Below are 14,688 nucleotides of genomic sequence, written 5' to 3' on the forward strand. Positions count from 1 at the left end.
AGACAGACAAGCGGACTCTAAAATCGCTGCGGAGTCAGGAGAGGAGGAAGCCGAACAATGTGGGGAGAACAGAGTCGGGGGACTCTCGCCAGCTCCCCAGTTCCGGGCGGTCAAGTCGGGATGGTACTTTCGAGGTGACAGGCACAGCGAGGGAGTAACAGAAGAGAACCCAGCAATGGCCCCGCACAAAAACAGCCAACGGACGTCTCAGGAAGGGCTCGAAGGCAATCTGGGAGGGAAAAGATGGTCTTGTCGCCAGATGGTGCCAGAGCCCTGGACATCCACATCCAGATGCCCAACCTCAGCCTCAGACTTACAACAAAAGTAACTCAAAATGAGTCCTACACCTAGGTGTAAAATGCATGTTCTACAAGAAAACAGAAAAACGTTTGTTTGTAACCTTGGGTCGGAGACGTGACCCAAAATCATGAGGACAGACACTAGCAGCCTGACACAGGGGTAAGGCAGCCCTCATAAAAGGTAAACCGTGGGCTTGGGAAGTGCCGGACTGAGGAGTGAACACTCGCCCGCCCACAGAACGGCCACGCGCCCCCGGGACACCGCAAGTGTAGCCAAGGACCCGGTGCCGGGCTCCGGGGACACCACGTCAGTGCGGGTGCTATGCGGGCGCCCTGCAGGACAAGTTGGCGCAGTCTCGGAAAGTGGCACACCCTCACCACATGAGCCCAGGAAACCCCGCGTCTCACCGTGTACCTGAGACAAAGGAAAACCTGCACGTCCAAGTCTGTGCTGCTTCTCGGTGTCTTGTCACTGGAACCTGGACACGAGGTTCTCGCCAGGCATTTGGCCCAATTCTGGGGGCTCTGCGGGTAGAAGGAGGAACAGCGGGTGCCCAGACGACTCTCAGAGGCACCATTGGAGGGGTTGGTCTTAGAAGTGCACAGGGAGTCTACCTGCACTCACAGGACATTCTGTAGAAGGACACCCACAGGGACAGGAAAGCACAGTGAGAGCATGTGACGGCGACGGGACAGTGCGGGGCATCCTGATGCTGAGCACGCTGAGGGAAGGCCGCCTCTCTTAGAGGAGTCTGGAAGCCGCACCAGCTTGGGAGGGAGCCTGCCCTGCCCCCAGGCTTCACCAGAGCCCCTGACTTCCTCCATCGCACTCGCACAGAGCAGCCCCTCCCAACCTCCTCCTCTTGGTCCTGTTCTGACCACGGCTCCTCTACCTTTCCCAAGAAACCCATTTTGCTGGTACAACCACTGGCTGTTTTATTTCAAGGCTGGCCTGGTGGAGGTGGACGCGTCTACACGTTACAAGTCGTCAAACCATACACCAAAAAGAGTCAAGGTTACTGCAAGTTACTTTTAAAAATATTTTTTATTCCAGAGAGTGGTCCGGGGAGCCCTAACCTGACAAAGACCTGTGCGTCAGGACAGTGTTCCAAGTGGACAGTCCAGCAGCGAGGGCACTGGAGCAGGAGCAGGCCCGAGGGCCAAGCAGGGGACTCCGCACACTCAGTGCCCCTCCATGATGGCCCCACAGGCGTGTGCGGCTCAGTCAGAGCGGGGGGAGGGGTGTGCAGAGGAGGGGAGCTACAGAATGTGAGGAACGAGGGGGGACGCTGATCGACCTGCTGTTAAAGGCCTGAGGACAGAGCTTGGAAGAGCAAAGGCAGAGCTGGGACGCCTGCTTGGGAGGTGGGGGTCAGCACCCGAAAGTCTCTGCCCCACCCACCCCAGCTCCAGCTCTGCGTCCTGTCCCTCTCCAAATGTTGGCAGACTCTTGGGGCGGGGGGTGCTCCAGGCCCTCATCTCCCGGCTCGGAGCCCTGGGAGACCGCCATCCACCACCTCAGGCTCCTCAACCGCCCCACCAGGGAGACAGCACCAGTCATGTTCTCACTGGCCCAGTGGCACCCTGCCATGGTGGCCCCTGTCCCCAACCCTCAACCATTACCCCATAGCTGATGGGGGCCAGGTGCCCCGCGCTCCCCCGTCATAGCAGCATGCTCAGAACACAGAGCTTGGTTTGGACAACGTGCTCATTTCATTAGATGCTGGACTGGAAGTTGGGGAGGGGGCGAGAAGTGCCCTGCACAGTGGGGCTCCGGTCAGGGGTCGGCAGGGGCAAGGGCCTGGGGCAGCAGTGCAGCTTCTCCCGGAGCCCACGGGGCCTGGCTTGCCAGCGCTGAGTGGGCCGGGCAGGCAGGTTCAGGCGTTTCTCTGCTCTGGAGGAAGGTACTCGAGGCCCAGGTGCCTGAATATGTCTTCCTCAGAGGCGACATGGAGCAGCATCTTCTACAGCAAGAGTGTGGGCGTCATGGCCTGGGAGCACCCCCACACCCCCACGGCCTCCGCGGGGCTTCCTCAGGAAGGATGTGGGGAGGGCTTGTGGAAGGGCAGCCCAAGGCCAGCAGGTTCCTCCCCCAGGTGTCCCCCCAGCGACACACCTGCTCAGGGTCAAAGAGCCCATGGCTGTTCAGGCACAGCCCTCTCTCCTTCCGGCTGAAGCGGCGCAGCTCCCGCTCGAAATGCTGGAGAGAGCAAGGTTGTGGCAGAGCCGCGACCCCCTGAAGCCCCCGGCCCAGCCCCCATGGCACACGCTTACCTTAGAGCCCGTCCAGCCAAGCAGGGCGAAGGGGAGCTGGCTGACAGGGACCGCCACCAGGTCCACGCGCACAGCCCGCCTGTGGGCGCCCCCTGCTGCGGCCCCTGGGGAATGTGGAAGGCAGAAAATGCAGAAACTCCTCTCAAAGGCGTCCATGGTGTTGCTGTGCCGGGTCCGGTGCGCAGCGTCTTCGGGGTGGCCGCGGTGGTGCTGGTGGTACAGGACAAGGCCCTGCGGGCCGAGCAGGTGGGGCCGCGCCGCGGGGCAGAGCCAGGGCAGAAACCCAAGTCCCACAGTCCTCCCAGCCCAGGCAGCCCCAGCCCCTCACCTGCCTCTCCAGGCGGCGCATCACGTGGGGCAGGAGCCCTGCCACCAGGCCCTCCTGGGGATGGCTGAGCAGCAAGTCCACATCGTGGCCGTGCAACTTACCCCTGCAGGGGCACCATCAACCCGTCTGACTCGGGCCACGCAGGGCTGTGGCAGCCATGCACTCCCTGGTCCCAGGAGCAAGGCCTGCTCCATGCCTTCCCCGAGGGCCTTCAGACCCCCTCACCTCCGGAAGCCGCCCACCAGTGTCACAGTGGCCCTGGGCAGGATGTCCACCGCGGCAGCCTCCACCTCCTGCTGCAAGGCCTCGGCTTCTGGCCGCTGCACTGGGACGCTCAGCTCACGGTAGTGCTGGAGTCCTGCAGAAGCACGGGCCCCTGACCGTCCCCGCCCCACCGGTCGCACTCTCCACCGGACCCTCCTCACTTTGAGGTAGAGGAAACGGTAAATCCGTGGGCAGATGCACGAAAGGGCAGAAGCCCCCACGTACCCCACCCACTCCCCATCATGGCAATGACTGTCTATCCCATCAGGGTGCTGGTGTGGATGCCCTCATGATGCAGACCCTACCCCTTGAGGCCTCAGTTTTCTCTCCATAAAATGGGCCAGAGGTGATAAGGACGTGAAAGAGACAGAACCCCTTCACTGGAGCCCTGGCCCATCTCGGCACCAACGGGGGCACCGCTACCTCCTGCACAGTCAGGAGAGGTTTCAGGGGGCAGCAACAGCACCTGGGGGCACAGACTCTCAGTAGGTGGTTCCTGAAAACATCATGGGGGCCGAGCGGCCGAGTGGCACCAGCAGTGACAGCTCCTCTGTCACAGACATGTGATTCCCTGGGTCTCATGGCATGGGGTCCCCTATACAGCACCCCCCCAGCCCAGGGGAAATATTCCAAGATGTGGTGGGTGCCAGGCTGCTGAACGACCTCGGCCAGGGCCCGCAACCCCAGCCACGCGGGAAGGACAGAGCGTCTAAGCCCTGCAACCCACTGGCCTCACACAGAGCTGCTCACGGAACCACGCGCTTCATAGACAACGTAATGGAGGCTCAGAGAAGTCAAGTCCCAGGGCCATGGTCACCAGCTAAGGGCCAAGGCAGGATCCAGCCCAGGCCTGACCCACTCTCAAGCTCACACTCATTCCATGGCATGGGGCCCCCTGCCATCACGGGCCCTGACCTGAGCCACTCCTGCTACACAGGTCCCCATGCCATCTGCCAGCGCGCCAGGACACCAGCCCCGTGCCGGCAAGCTGCGCATAGGGCACTGGCCACTGAGACCCAGTCTCCCCTTCCTGGTCCAGCCAGGAGGTGCGGACATCATAGCAGTCACTGTCACCATCGCAGTTTGCTGTGGATGTGCTGCAACGGATCCAGACTCCACCCCGCCAAACAGAGAGGCCTGCCTGCCCCAGGATCTCCATGCACTGACCCCATACCCTACCGTCCAGGAAGCCCCCCGGCATGCGCCATGGGCCGGTGCGGAGGGCTCCAGGTGCGGGCAGCCCAGGGTTCTGCCCTTCTCAGAGGCTCACCTGCTCTCTGCTGCTGGGTCAGCCTTTGGAGCTGTTCGTGGAGGCTGTCCAGGGTCCGCAGCCCGTCTCGGTACCAGCGGTCAGCAGTCTTTACCCCAACCCCAAAGATCCCGGTGAAAAGCTGTTTGGGAGACGAGCACAGTGTGGTCAGGAGCAAAGCCCTGACAGTAAACACAGATGGCCACGACTGTTGGCAAGGGCAGCACTGCCCTGGGCTGCCCCATAGCCACTCCCGGCTGTCTGGTTCCAGCAGCCTGCCCGAGGCCACACGGTGCACACACAGGCAGGATTCAAACCCCTAGGCTGGCCTGCACAGGGAACAGCCAAGACAGACCCCACTGCACCTCCCTCCAAGGGCCCCTGCTCTGGCAACCTCTTTCCCCAGGGCCCATGCAGGTCCAGCATCACACACCAGTCATGGCTACAGCCTCCTGCCCACTGGGAACCACACCAAGCAGGAGTCACTACCTGGCCACAAGGAAATACAGCATGGGGGCCAACCTCTCGTTGGGAGCAGCTGACACCACATGAGCTTTCCACATGGGTGGGGGGCCTGGACCCCAGCCCTAGCAAGTCACTCTTTCCTTCCTGACCACAGCTCACTGGTCGGAGATAGGCACCTGCTCTAGCCAATCCCCTCTCTGGCAATTTTTGGAAATAAAACAGAAGGTCAGGCCTGTGCCATGGCAACGGCTGTAACCCATGGAGCAGGAGCTTCCGTGACCGCGTCTCAGCTGGCAAGTGGGCCAGTGTGCGGAAAGGAGGAGGACTCTGGTGGCCTTGGGTCCCCGAGCCCTGCTTCCTCTGGCTACAGCCCTGCCCCTCTCGGGCTATGCTGGCAGTCCTTCCTTCCCTCGACTCCCTGAACCAAGAGTCCGAGTGCCGACAGAAAAAATGCTCAGAACCACCCAACCATGTTGCTTAAACAATGAACTTCTGGTTGTTGACCCACCTCTCTGCTGGGCGCTCACCTGGGACCCTCCATCCTTCAAACATGGCTCCTCTCCCTCTCTGAAGCCCCCCATCGGCCCCTAGCACATTCGGGGCCACGCCCAGAGCACCAACGGCACACCCTGCCAGGGAAGCCCCCTGCCCCAGCTGGTCGCTGATTGGACAGGTGTCAGAGCAGCGGGATGGAGGCGGCCACAAGAGCTTGGGCACATCCTGTCGGAGGTGGGAGGAACAGGGGCAGATGTGCTATGGACACAGGCAGGGCGACAGGCAGGGCGACAGGCGAGATCATAAAGAGGGAAACCATGCGAGGAGGGGAAGCCCGTAGAGTTGGCTCCGGGAGGAAGTTAGTTTCGTCCAGCACGCTCCGTTCAAGATGCCGGTGGACACGGCACACTGGGCACTGTCCCACGGACGGTCCGATGAGAACAGGCACTGCCGAGTGATGAATGCACTGCCCCGCGCTCAGCACGAGCTTGCCCTCGCCCCGCTCAACCTGGCTGCCTCATGCACATGGGGTGTCAGCCAGCTGCTGCCGCCTCCATGACACCTCCTCTGAGGTGGGCCCTCTGCTCGCTTCCCGTCCACGGATGGAGCCGTGCTGTGCTCCCCGGGAGGGCTCCAAGCCCCTGCTGGGGTCCACCCTGCACGTACCTTCATGGTCTGGTACCGCTCTGACCGCCGGACCCTCTCCACCTCCTCACACACCCCATGTTCCAGCAGCTCCTGGGGGACCAAGCAAAAGGCTCAGCCCAACTGGAGACAAGGGCGGGGCACAAGGGCCAGGCAGAACCCCAACACTCAGCAAGGCAGCTTCATCCGATCAGGACCCACTTGGAAATACAGACCACGCCTGGGGAGGCATCGGTGCTCCTGGCTTCATGGCTCTCGGCCCAGGGAACACGGGCCACCTTTCAGATGAATGGCAGGTCCCAAGATACATAAACCACGGCTTTTCCAAACACGGGGGACATATTCAATAGGACTTTGTGTAAAAGCTTAACTGAGTTCAAAAGTACGTCTGGTCCCCACATGTTCTCCCAGGGGCAAGTGTACCCCTTAGATGGCGCACTTCACGGGACACGCGAAGGACCTAACATTTTGGGTTCTTACATACTCTGTATGTTAAAAGGAGGTGCTCCAAGTCAAGGGCTCCCGTCCACCATCCCAGACAGCAGGCCACCGCTGGCGATGCCAGCTACCAGTCCTGCCCGGCCCCTCCCAGCCCCACGGTGTGGCCCCATTTACAGACGAGGAACGTGAGTAGAGAGCGGCTTGCCCGGGACCAGAAGCTGGCCTGCACCGCTTCCCTTAGCCCCCGACCCCCACGCTCACAGTCTCTGGGCCACCTCACCCACCTGCCAATCCCTGCGCTCACAGTCTCCAGGCCACCTCACCCACCTGCCCGCACGCCCGACTCCACCAGGCTGAGTGTGTGGAGCACCCACCTGGACGACCCTGCAGGAGTGTTCTCCAAAGTTGGGCAGCCCCTGCAGCTGGCTCAGGGCCGTGACCTGGCTCGGAAGGGCCTTGAGCACCGCGGCAGCTCTGCGGAAGGAGAGGAAGCGGCCCTCACTGCCCTCAAAGCCTGCGGCCTCTGCAAGCACCTCCAGAGCCTCCTGCCGGGAAAGGCCCTTGGTGAGGGGGGAGGGGTCCCGGCTCCCCATCCTCCAGCTCCCACCCACCTGTCCCCAAGCTGGGATAGAGCACAGTAGCAGGGCTCCCGGGAGCAGGTCTGGCCCCACCCCGGGGAGGCTGGGAACCCAGGGCTCACCGAGAAGCTGGTGTTGGGGTGTGTGAGTGGCGTGGGGCGCTGGCAGGCGTAGGGTGGCACCCTCACGGGACTGGGCGGCCCTTTCCCGGGCACAGCTGCCTGGGGATGGGTGATACAGAGGCCATGCGGAGGCTGAGGGCTCCCGGGGCGAGGCAGCCCCTGGAGCCCCATCCCAACAAGGACAGGAGGGGCAGAGCAGGCCGAGGAGGGGGTCCTCCCCCACCGCAGTGGCAGGCACGGCCCCTGTGGGCTCTCAGGGGCTACGCTTCCTGTCACTGCACCTGGTGAGTGCTCCACCTCCTGAAGCCCTCTCGGTCAAGTGGGCTAGCAGTGCTCATCGTCCCCCTCACAGACAGGGATGGCAGCTCATGGCCCACAGGCAGAGCCCAGGTCTGAACTTGGGACGCCCAACTCTGAGCCCACACACACCTGCATCCCCCAGGAAACACTGCACAGGCCAGCAGCCACGGACCCACCCAGGAGTCCTCGGGTCATCTGACTGGGACTGACCATCTCAATACTTGAACAAGAAAGGCCTGAAGATGCTCGAAATGACTAGACCCCAAGAGCTCATAGCAATGGTGAGAGCAGGAGCTGGGAAGGCCTGGCCTCCCAGGGCCCCTGGTGGTCTGCACTGAGCCCCACTGTCCCCCTCATCTGTCGGCCCGGCGGTGCTGCTGACAGGTCACCTGTCCCCTCCGAGCCACAGCCTGCACCAGCATTCCTCGCCGGCCCCAGGCCAGGCCACCCAGCTCACCTCCAGACGGTGCCGAGGCTCCACGGGCACAGGCCGGCCAGCCGCCATGCTTTCCGTGAACCAGCTGATGTCCAGCAGCGCTGGGCGGGTGCCCTCTGGAGGAGAGGCCGCCGCCCTATGCTCCTGCCAGCACCTGGCCTCCTCTGCCGAGGTCTGTTCCATTACCACATGCGTCACCTCGGAGCTGGGCAGAGAGAGGGGACAAAGCTGACGCCCAGAGGTCCTTCCTGCCTTGCTCTGCCTTGGCTCACAGTCCCCTCCGTCTGGCAAGCACCTGTTCCTGCTTCCAACAACCTCCTCAGAAAGCCCCTCCTAGCCAATGAAGGCATCTGCCACCCCACCACCCACAGAGCTGCAGCCCAGCCCAAGTTTCTGTCTACTCATCCATCCTTTCCCTCAGCCCCTGAGAATGGAGGCCAGGCCCTGAGCCTCTCCCTCTGCTGAACCCAAGCTGCTTGGGTCTGAACCCCAGCTCGGCCACACACGCTGCATCTCAATTCTCTGTGCCCTGATTTCCTCCTCTTTAAAGCCGTTAACAACGTGACTACCACGGAGAGTTGTTGCAAAGATTAAACAAACTCATAAGCCAAAGGGCTTAGAGGTTTAGCCCCCCCCACACACACACACTAAACTCCTCTGAGCGGGTCTAACCACTGGGAAAGGTTACATGGTTACATCACTTCAAAACAAACTAGAACTAAAGCTGCTGGGGGACTGGCCCCTGGTTTGCTTGCTCTGTCAACTTCAAACCTACGGGAACCCATTTCCTTAATCGCAGCAGTGTTTCCGCACCCAGCCCAGGATTTTTGCTAATCTCGGAGCCTCGCGTCGCTGTCTCTGCCTGAGGGGCGAGGTCGGCCTGGCTAACCGAGCAAGACGCACTCGCCCAGGGCAGAAGGCGGTGAGCCGGTGATACCCTCAACCACCCCAAACGGCCCTCTGGCTCCTTCCAGAGCCCCGGGCACACGCCCTCTGCTGGTCCCACAGAGCACTCCTGGCCCTAACCGCGAGCACCCGCTGCGGAGAGGATATTCGGGGAAAGCCAAGAAAGCACCAAGAGCCGTGGTCAACTGGAATCCGAAACCGCGGGCCCCTTCACTGCCAGGTGAGTCGGTTTAGACCTTAACGTCCTCCGCTGAAAAGAAACGCGGCTCGCGAAAGTGGCTGGTCCGCGGCGAAGTCTGAGCACCGACATGAGGGCTCCCACCACGCAGCAGCGTCCTCGGGCCGTGCTGGCCGGGCCATACGCGCACAGCCGTCCCTCGGTGCCCTGAGGGCGCAGCACCCGCCCCGCGCCCCTGGTGCAGGCGCCCTCCAACCACGAAGGCGCCGCGGGCAGGCGCCCCAGGACGGCCCCGGGCCGCAGGCTTCTCCGCGACCGCGCACCTGTAAGCGTCCAGGACCCGGAAGCCCTTAGAGAGCGCCAGGCGCGTGAGGAAGGCGCGGCGGCTGCGGCCCATGCGCGGCTCGGCCAGGTGGATGGCGACCCCGGGGAAGTGCGGCGGGCAGGGGCAGGCGGGGCCGGGGAGGGCCGGGCCGCCGGGGAAGCCGGTCCGCGCTCGCCGCCGCCGCGGTAGCATCCTGGCTCCGCGCGGGCCGCCGCCGGGAAGAGGTGCGCGGAAGCCGGAAGAAAGGTGCCCGAGGCGGGCTGGCGGGGGACGTGGCACCCGGCGGAGCGAGCGAGCGGGCCGCGCCCCGCACACCCCGGGCGGCTCGGGGCGCCTCGGGCCCCACCGCCAAGCGTTTGCACCAGCGGCCGGGTCTCCATGCAAATAGCACCAGAGGCCACGCCTTTTATGTAAAAAACCGCCGAGCGACCTGGAGAGCGCGGGTGCGGGGGGCGGGGCGGGGCGGGGCGGGGGTGGGGCCAGCGAGCCCCTGGGCTAGCGCGAAGGTGGAGCCGCGGAGAGCGGAGCCGGGGGCGGGGCTGCGGAGCGCTGGGGTGGATTGGAGTAATGGGGTCAGAGGAGCGCTGGGGAGAGGCGGGGCGAGGGGACGCGCAGTAGGTAGGGGCCCGGCGGGAGAGGCCGGCGGGGAGCGGCGGGGGCGGGATGCGCGGCGGGGGCCGGTAGGGTTAGGGTTAGGGCTCTGGGAGCGCGGGAGTGTGGGGGCGGGGTGGAGAGCGCGGCGGGGGCTGGACGCACGGGGCGGAGCGCTACGGGGCGCGAGGTCAGAACGAGCGGTAGAGGGGTTTCGGACCCAGTAAGGTGTTTCCGCCCCCCGGCCTTGGTACCCTTGGCCGGCCATTTGGAAAAATAGAAGTTGGCTTCCTCCGTCACTCCTTAACACCAAAATGAAATCCAGATGCATAAAACGTCCAAATCTAAAAAGCAAACAAAAAAGGTCCTGGAAAGTCGACTAATGTCTATCACAATAAACCTAGGGAAGGGGGAGAAAAGAATAGTAAACTTGACCATACTGAAATTGAGAATGCCATAAGAATTAATTAAAAGGCCAGCAGGGGGGAAAGTGAGTGTCGTGTATTTGGGAATTGTCTAATTCCTGTAATTGTGAAACTGTCCACAGATAAATAAGAAAAAGACGATAATTTAATGGAAAAATTGGCAAGAGCACGGTAGGAATTTCGCAGAAGAACCCTACTGGAAACTCGAACCAGATTGTCTGACCGGTGCACCTGTCGGCGTGCGGGAGCTGGCAGTTTGTAGGAAGGACTTCTGGAAGCTGACTTGATAACCATATCCAACACAATGAAAACAAAAATCACACCAGCCAAACCTTTTCCAACACCGGGACTGTTTTGATTGTGTAGATCAGTTTGGGAAAGCAGACATCCCGACAGTATGGAGTGTCTCTCTCATCTCCAGGCTCTACATGTTGGATTCCTTCTGCTGCAGCTGGTTTGGCCCATGCTCAGATGAACAGGGGCAACAGGCCACGTGCAACCCTGTTCCCACCCCTGTCCTTCCTCTTCTCTCCCTGGAGGTCTCCTGTCCCAGATGGTGGGCACAGGGCTGGGGGAGGAAGGTGCCTCAGGCAGGTCTCCAACAGCAGCCTGCCCTCCTGGCACACAAGGTGGCCTGGCCGTCAGCTCCTTTCTCCTTTTTCTTTTCCTGTGCCTGTTTCTCTGGCCAGTGGGGAAGGAGGCGCTGCCAGGGGCTATAGAAGGGATCAGAGCCTTGTTCCCCACCTGTGGGTTCCTGCCTCTCCTCAGGGGGCAGCCATTTCTCTCCTGAAACCATTTTCTTCCCTCTTAATATCCTCTGTCTCTGGTCAGGGCACCTGGGTCCCTTCCTGGGGGCAGAGGCAAATTCTAACGACCCATCACATTTACACATTTATATTTACAAACGCTTGGCAGCTTGCAAAACTGAGGAGCATGAGGCTTTCTGCAGGCCCAGGGAGGTTCTGTGAGGGGGAAGGAGCCCGTGCCACTGAGTGGAGGCCTGAGCCCCATGAGCAAAGCCACAGCACTGCTGGGCGGGGTGCTGTCTCTGCCCACCACTCCCTGGACCATTAGGTTGCCATCTGGCCCACTGAGAAGTAGAAACCTGAGCCCTCTACTCCCACTAAGCCTGCCTTGGGGTTCCCAGATGCCTAAGTCCCCAGCCTCAGGGCGTCTCCCCATGCTGAGACCGCCCCTCAAAGAGGCTACACCAATGGCCCTTGCCTGGGCCCTCACGGCCGCCCTAAGGGCTGCAGTCCTCCCGCCTATGGTATGGATTAGTTTTGCCCAGATATGTGAGTTTGCATTTTTCCAAGATGAATCCTGTTTCCTGTTTCCATTTCCAGCTCAGAGAGGTCCCTGCGGGTGACCTTCCCAAAACCTCCCTGTGGGCCAGCTTCTCAAAAATTCACTTTGGTGCACTTTGCACCTGCCCTTGGCCGGTGGGGCCAGGCCTCTGCCCTGCCTGCTCTGGGGCCCACCCCGGCTTTGGGTTCCCGTCTTTCCAGGCTGCTTGCCGGCAGCATTCCGGAGGGCACGTGGTCAGACTGCTGATGCTGCTGGCCCTGCGCCTTCCTGAGCTTCCCTCCACACCCCGTGGGTATGGGGTACCTGCTGCCTCAGTCAGCTCAGGCCATCACAAAACACCGCAGTGAAAGCTTGAATGACAGACGTTTCTCTCGGCCTGGAGGCCAGGAGGCTGGGAGGCCAGCATCAAGGTGCAGGCAGGGAGACTTCGTTCCTAGGCTTCCTCTCTGGGCTCACAGGGCCTGATGGTGATCTGTAGAGAGCTCGAGGAGATCTCTGCCTTGCCACCTGCTGCTAATCCCATTGAATCGAGACCCTACCCTTATGACCCCATTTAACCATATAATTTCCCAAAAGCCCTGTCTCCAAATACAGTCCCACTGGGGGTTAGGGCTGCAGTGTAGGAATTTGAGGGGTGTGGGGGAGACAGTTTACCCGTAGCACCTGGCATTTTCAGTTCTCAACAAATCAAGTCGCTTCACATGACAGGAATTTATTCTCTCCCAATTCTGGAGGCCAGAGTTCTAAGATCTAGGGGTGAGCAGGGCCAGGCTTCCCCTGGAGGCTCCAGGGAGGACCCTTCCTGCCTCTTCCAGCTTCCAGGGGCTTCTGGTGGGCCTAGGCTGGTGGCTGCCTCACCCCCTCCCTTCCTTTTTTCTTATGAAGGTCCCAGTCATTGGGTTTAAGGATCACCCTAACCCAGGATGACTTCATCTTGAAATTTCTTATCTTTCTTTTATTTTTTATTTTTTAAGATTTTTCTTACTTGAGAGAGAGAAGGAGAAAAGGAATGAGAGAGTACAAGCAGGGAAGCAGCAGGGGCAGAGGGAGAAGCAGACTCCCCACTAATCAGGGAGCTGGAGGCAGGGCTGGAACCCAGGACCCTGAGATCAGGACTTGAGCCAAAGGCAGACGCTTCACCGACTGAGCCACCCAGGCGCTTCTTGAAATTTCCTATCTTAATGACATCTGCAAAGACCCTTATTCCAAATAAGGTTCCAGGTGGACATGAATGGGAGGGGGACACCATTCACCCTTCCCCCCTGAGGGTGCTCTGACCTAGGGTCAGCTCTGGACTCCGCTGGTGGGCCCCACGGCCAACCGTCCCTGATCTGCAAAGAGGTATCAGGGCCCCAGGATTTCATTTCTGACAGGAATAGATGTACTAGTCTTAGGGGCTACGGCTCGCCAAGGGCGTGGAGGTTGTATAATACTGACACGCTTTACTGCCTTTGGAGGAGAAGGTTGGCTGCTGATTGGATGGTGTCTTGGCCCGTTTGGGTGGCTATAATGAACACCAGTACTGGTGGCTTCTAAACCACAGAGATTTACTTCTTACCGTTCAGAAGGCCGGGATTGTAGGTTCCGTGCTGGGGAGAGCTGCACACGTCCCGCTGTGGGTGGGAAACGGCACCTCTTTCACAAGGGCCCTGATCCCATCTGGGAGGCCTCCACTCTCGTGACCTTACTGGGTCTCAAGGCCCACTTCCTAAACCCAGCGCCCTGGGTGTTCATACAAACACATACAAATCTGGATCAGCAAGAGGCTGGGGGTCAGGATCCAGGGGGGTGAGTCAGGGCCAGAGGGTGGAGGACAGCCCCCGACTCCCCTCGGCATGGGAATCTGGCCTGAGAACAATGGAGTAGAGGCATGTCATTCACCGAAATTCTCTGGGTTCATTTGGCCAACCAGCCTGGCTCTGTGGTTGCCCGTAGTGGGGAGCCAAGGGGTCCCAGGGCCTCTGAGAAGAGAGACGTTTGTGACTTGAACTCTATCCCAACTTGACAAAGTTGTCTACTCTTCCCACCACAGTTTATTCTGCTTGTAGCACAGCAGCCTATAACCTCACCACGTTCTGGAATGAACGTGACTGCAGGTCTGTACGGGGTAAATCCCCCCAGAGATGGAGGGGGGAGCTGCGGCAGGGGGCTCACGGGCTTCCCCTGGGTCCATCACTGACCCGACAGAAAGAGCCCACAGGGCCCTCACCTGGACTGGACCATGCCCAAGGCTGCGACACCTGCAGGAATGAGAGACACATCCCTCGTCCCAGGGCCACAACTTACTTCCCACTCCCAGCTTCCTTCGTCGCAAGCACTTTGGGCTCATAACAGCCCCTCCCGAGTCACCCCATTTCTCCTCATTCCCAGACTTGCTTAGGGTTTTGCCCAGTGTGTTTGTACTGGGGTTGAAATTCTCTTACTCCTGAATAAGCCCATCTGTTCCTGGTGAAATAACTGGCAGTTTTCATTGTGAAGGTTAACAAAACCAATGTACTTTATTTAGGTATTTTCCCACTTACTACTGTTACCATTGAAATAAAACACAGCTACGATGATGGGGAGTCCCAGTGTAGTGGCTTCAGGGACAGCCCTGGGCTGGCAAGTCCGGTTGCACTGGATGGCAGCCCAGAGGGTGGAGGGTCTTGAGAAGTCAGACAGGGAGGCAGCATGTTGCCCTAAGTCGTGGGGCAGGTCAAGGTCAGAGACCGTCCTTCCCCAGAGGAAGACAGGTGGTCGGGCTGCTGCTCCGGGGGGCGTCCAGGTCAGGACCCTGTGCGGTTGGAAGGCGATGGAGTCTGGGTGACGAGGCGGGCCCGGGGTCCTCATCAGTGCACTGCTGACATTTACAGGAAGCTGGCTGGAGGCCAAGTGCTCTGCTACTTATGTGTTATGTTGTATTTCTGTTCTCAGTCCGGTGGAATTGGTCTTAACGTCATGTTCCCATCTTACAGTTGGAGAAACTGATGTTTGGGGCTGAAAGGCTGTTTCTAAGGTCCCAGAGCACTGGCCTTTGACCTCTGAGACATCACCTCAGCAAAATCCTGCTTTTCCCCACG

General features: G+C 60.5%; 1 protein-coding gene and 1 long non-coding RNA gene across 7 annotated transcripts; one reads left to right on the plus strand and one right to left on the minus strand.

The window, feature by feature from the left end:
- Nucleotides 1–1,337: 1,337 nt before the first annotated feature.
- Nucleotides 1,338–9,695, minus strand: POLM (DNA polymerase mu). 6 transcript variants are annotated; one of them, XM_059397097.1, is made up of 11 exons: nucleotides 9,304–9,692; nucleotides 7,918–8,101; nucleotides 7,161–7,259; nucleotides 6,835–7,005; nucleotides 6,041–6,112; nucleotides 4,436–4,556; nucleotides 3,127–3,259; nucleotides 2,902–3,004; nucleotides 2,574–2,804; nucleotides 2,416–2,499; nucleotides 1,338–2,260 (listed from the first exon to the last, which is right to left on the minus strand). In XM_059397097.1, exons 1-11 carry the CDS (start codon nucleotides 9,495–9,497, stop codon nucleotides 2,177–2,179), a joined length of 1,476 nt encoding a protein of 491 aa, XP_059253080.1. In that variant the 5' UTR covers nucleotides 9,498–9,692; the 3' UTR covers nucleotides 1,338–2,176. The 6 variants fall into 6 exon arrangements, with proteins under 6 accessions (XP_059253080.1, XP_059253079.1, XP_059253081.1 ...); XM_059397096.1 differs by having other exon boundaries at nucleotides 1,338–2,263; nucleotides 9,304–9,690; XM_059397100.1 differs by lacking the exon at nucleotides 9,304–9,692 and adding an exon at nucleotides 8,972–9,283 and having other exon boundaries at nucleotides 1,339–2,263.
- LOC132016067 (uncharacterized) lies at nucleotides 8,935–14,187 on the plus strand. Its single transcript, XR_009403881.1, has 2 exons — nucleotides 8,935–9,022; nucleotides 10,444–14,187. It is a non-coding gene; the product is annotated as an uncharacterized LOC132016067 (long non-coding RNA).
- Nucleotides 14,188–14,688: the final 501 nt, after the last annotated feature.

This window comes from Mustela nigripes, chromosome 4 (assembly GCF_022355385.1).
Source record: "Mustela nigripes isolate SB6536 chromosome 4, MUSNIG.SB6536, whole genome shotgun sequence".
Taxonomy (NCBI): Eukaryota; Metazoa; Chordata; class Mammalia; order Carnivora; family Mustelidae; genus Mustela; species Mustela nigripes.

Bases quoted from the DNA above. Each gene is read 5' to 3' on its own strand.
- POLM (XM_059397096.1), bottom strand. From the start codon at position 9,497: ATGCTACCGCGGCGGCGGCGAGCGCGGACCGGCTTCCCCGGCGGCCCG. The intron at 8,102-9,303 runs GTGCGCGGTCGC...CTCTCTGCCCAG, and splicing joins CGGGTCCTGGACGCTTACAG to CTCCGAGGTGACGCATGTGG. The intron at 3,260-4,435 runs GTGAGCCTCTGA...GTGCTTCTGCAG, and splicing joins GACCCAGCAGCAGAGAGCAG to GACTCCAGCACTACCGTGAG.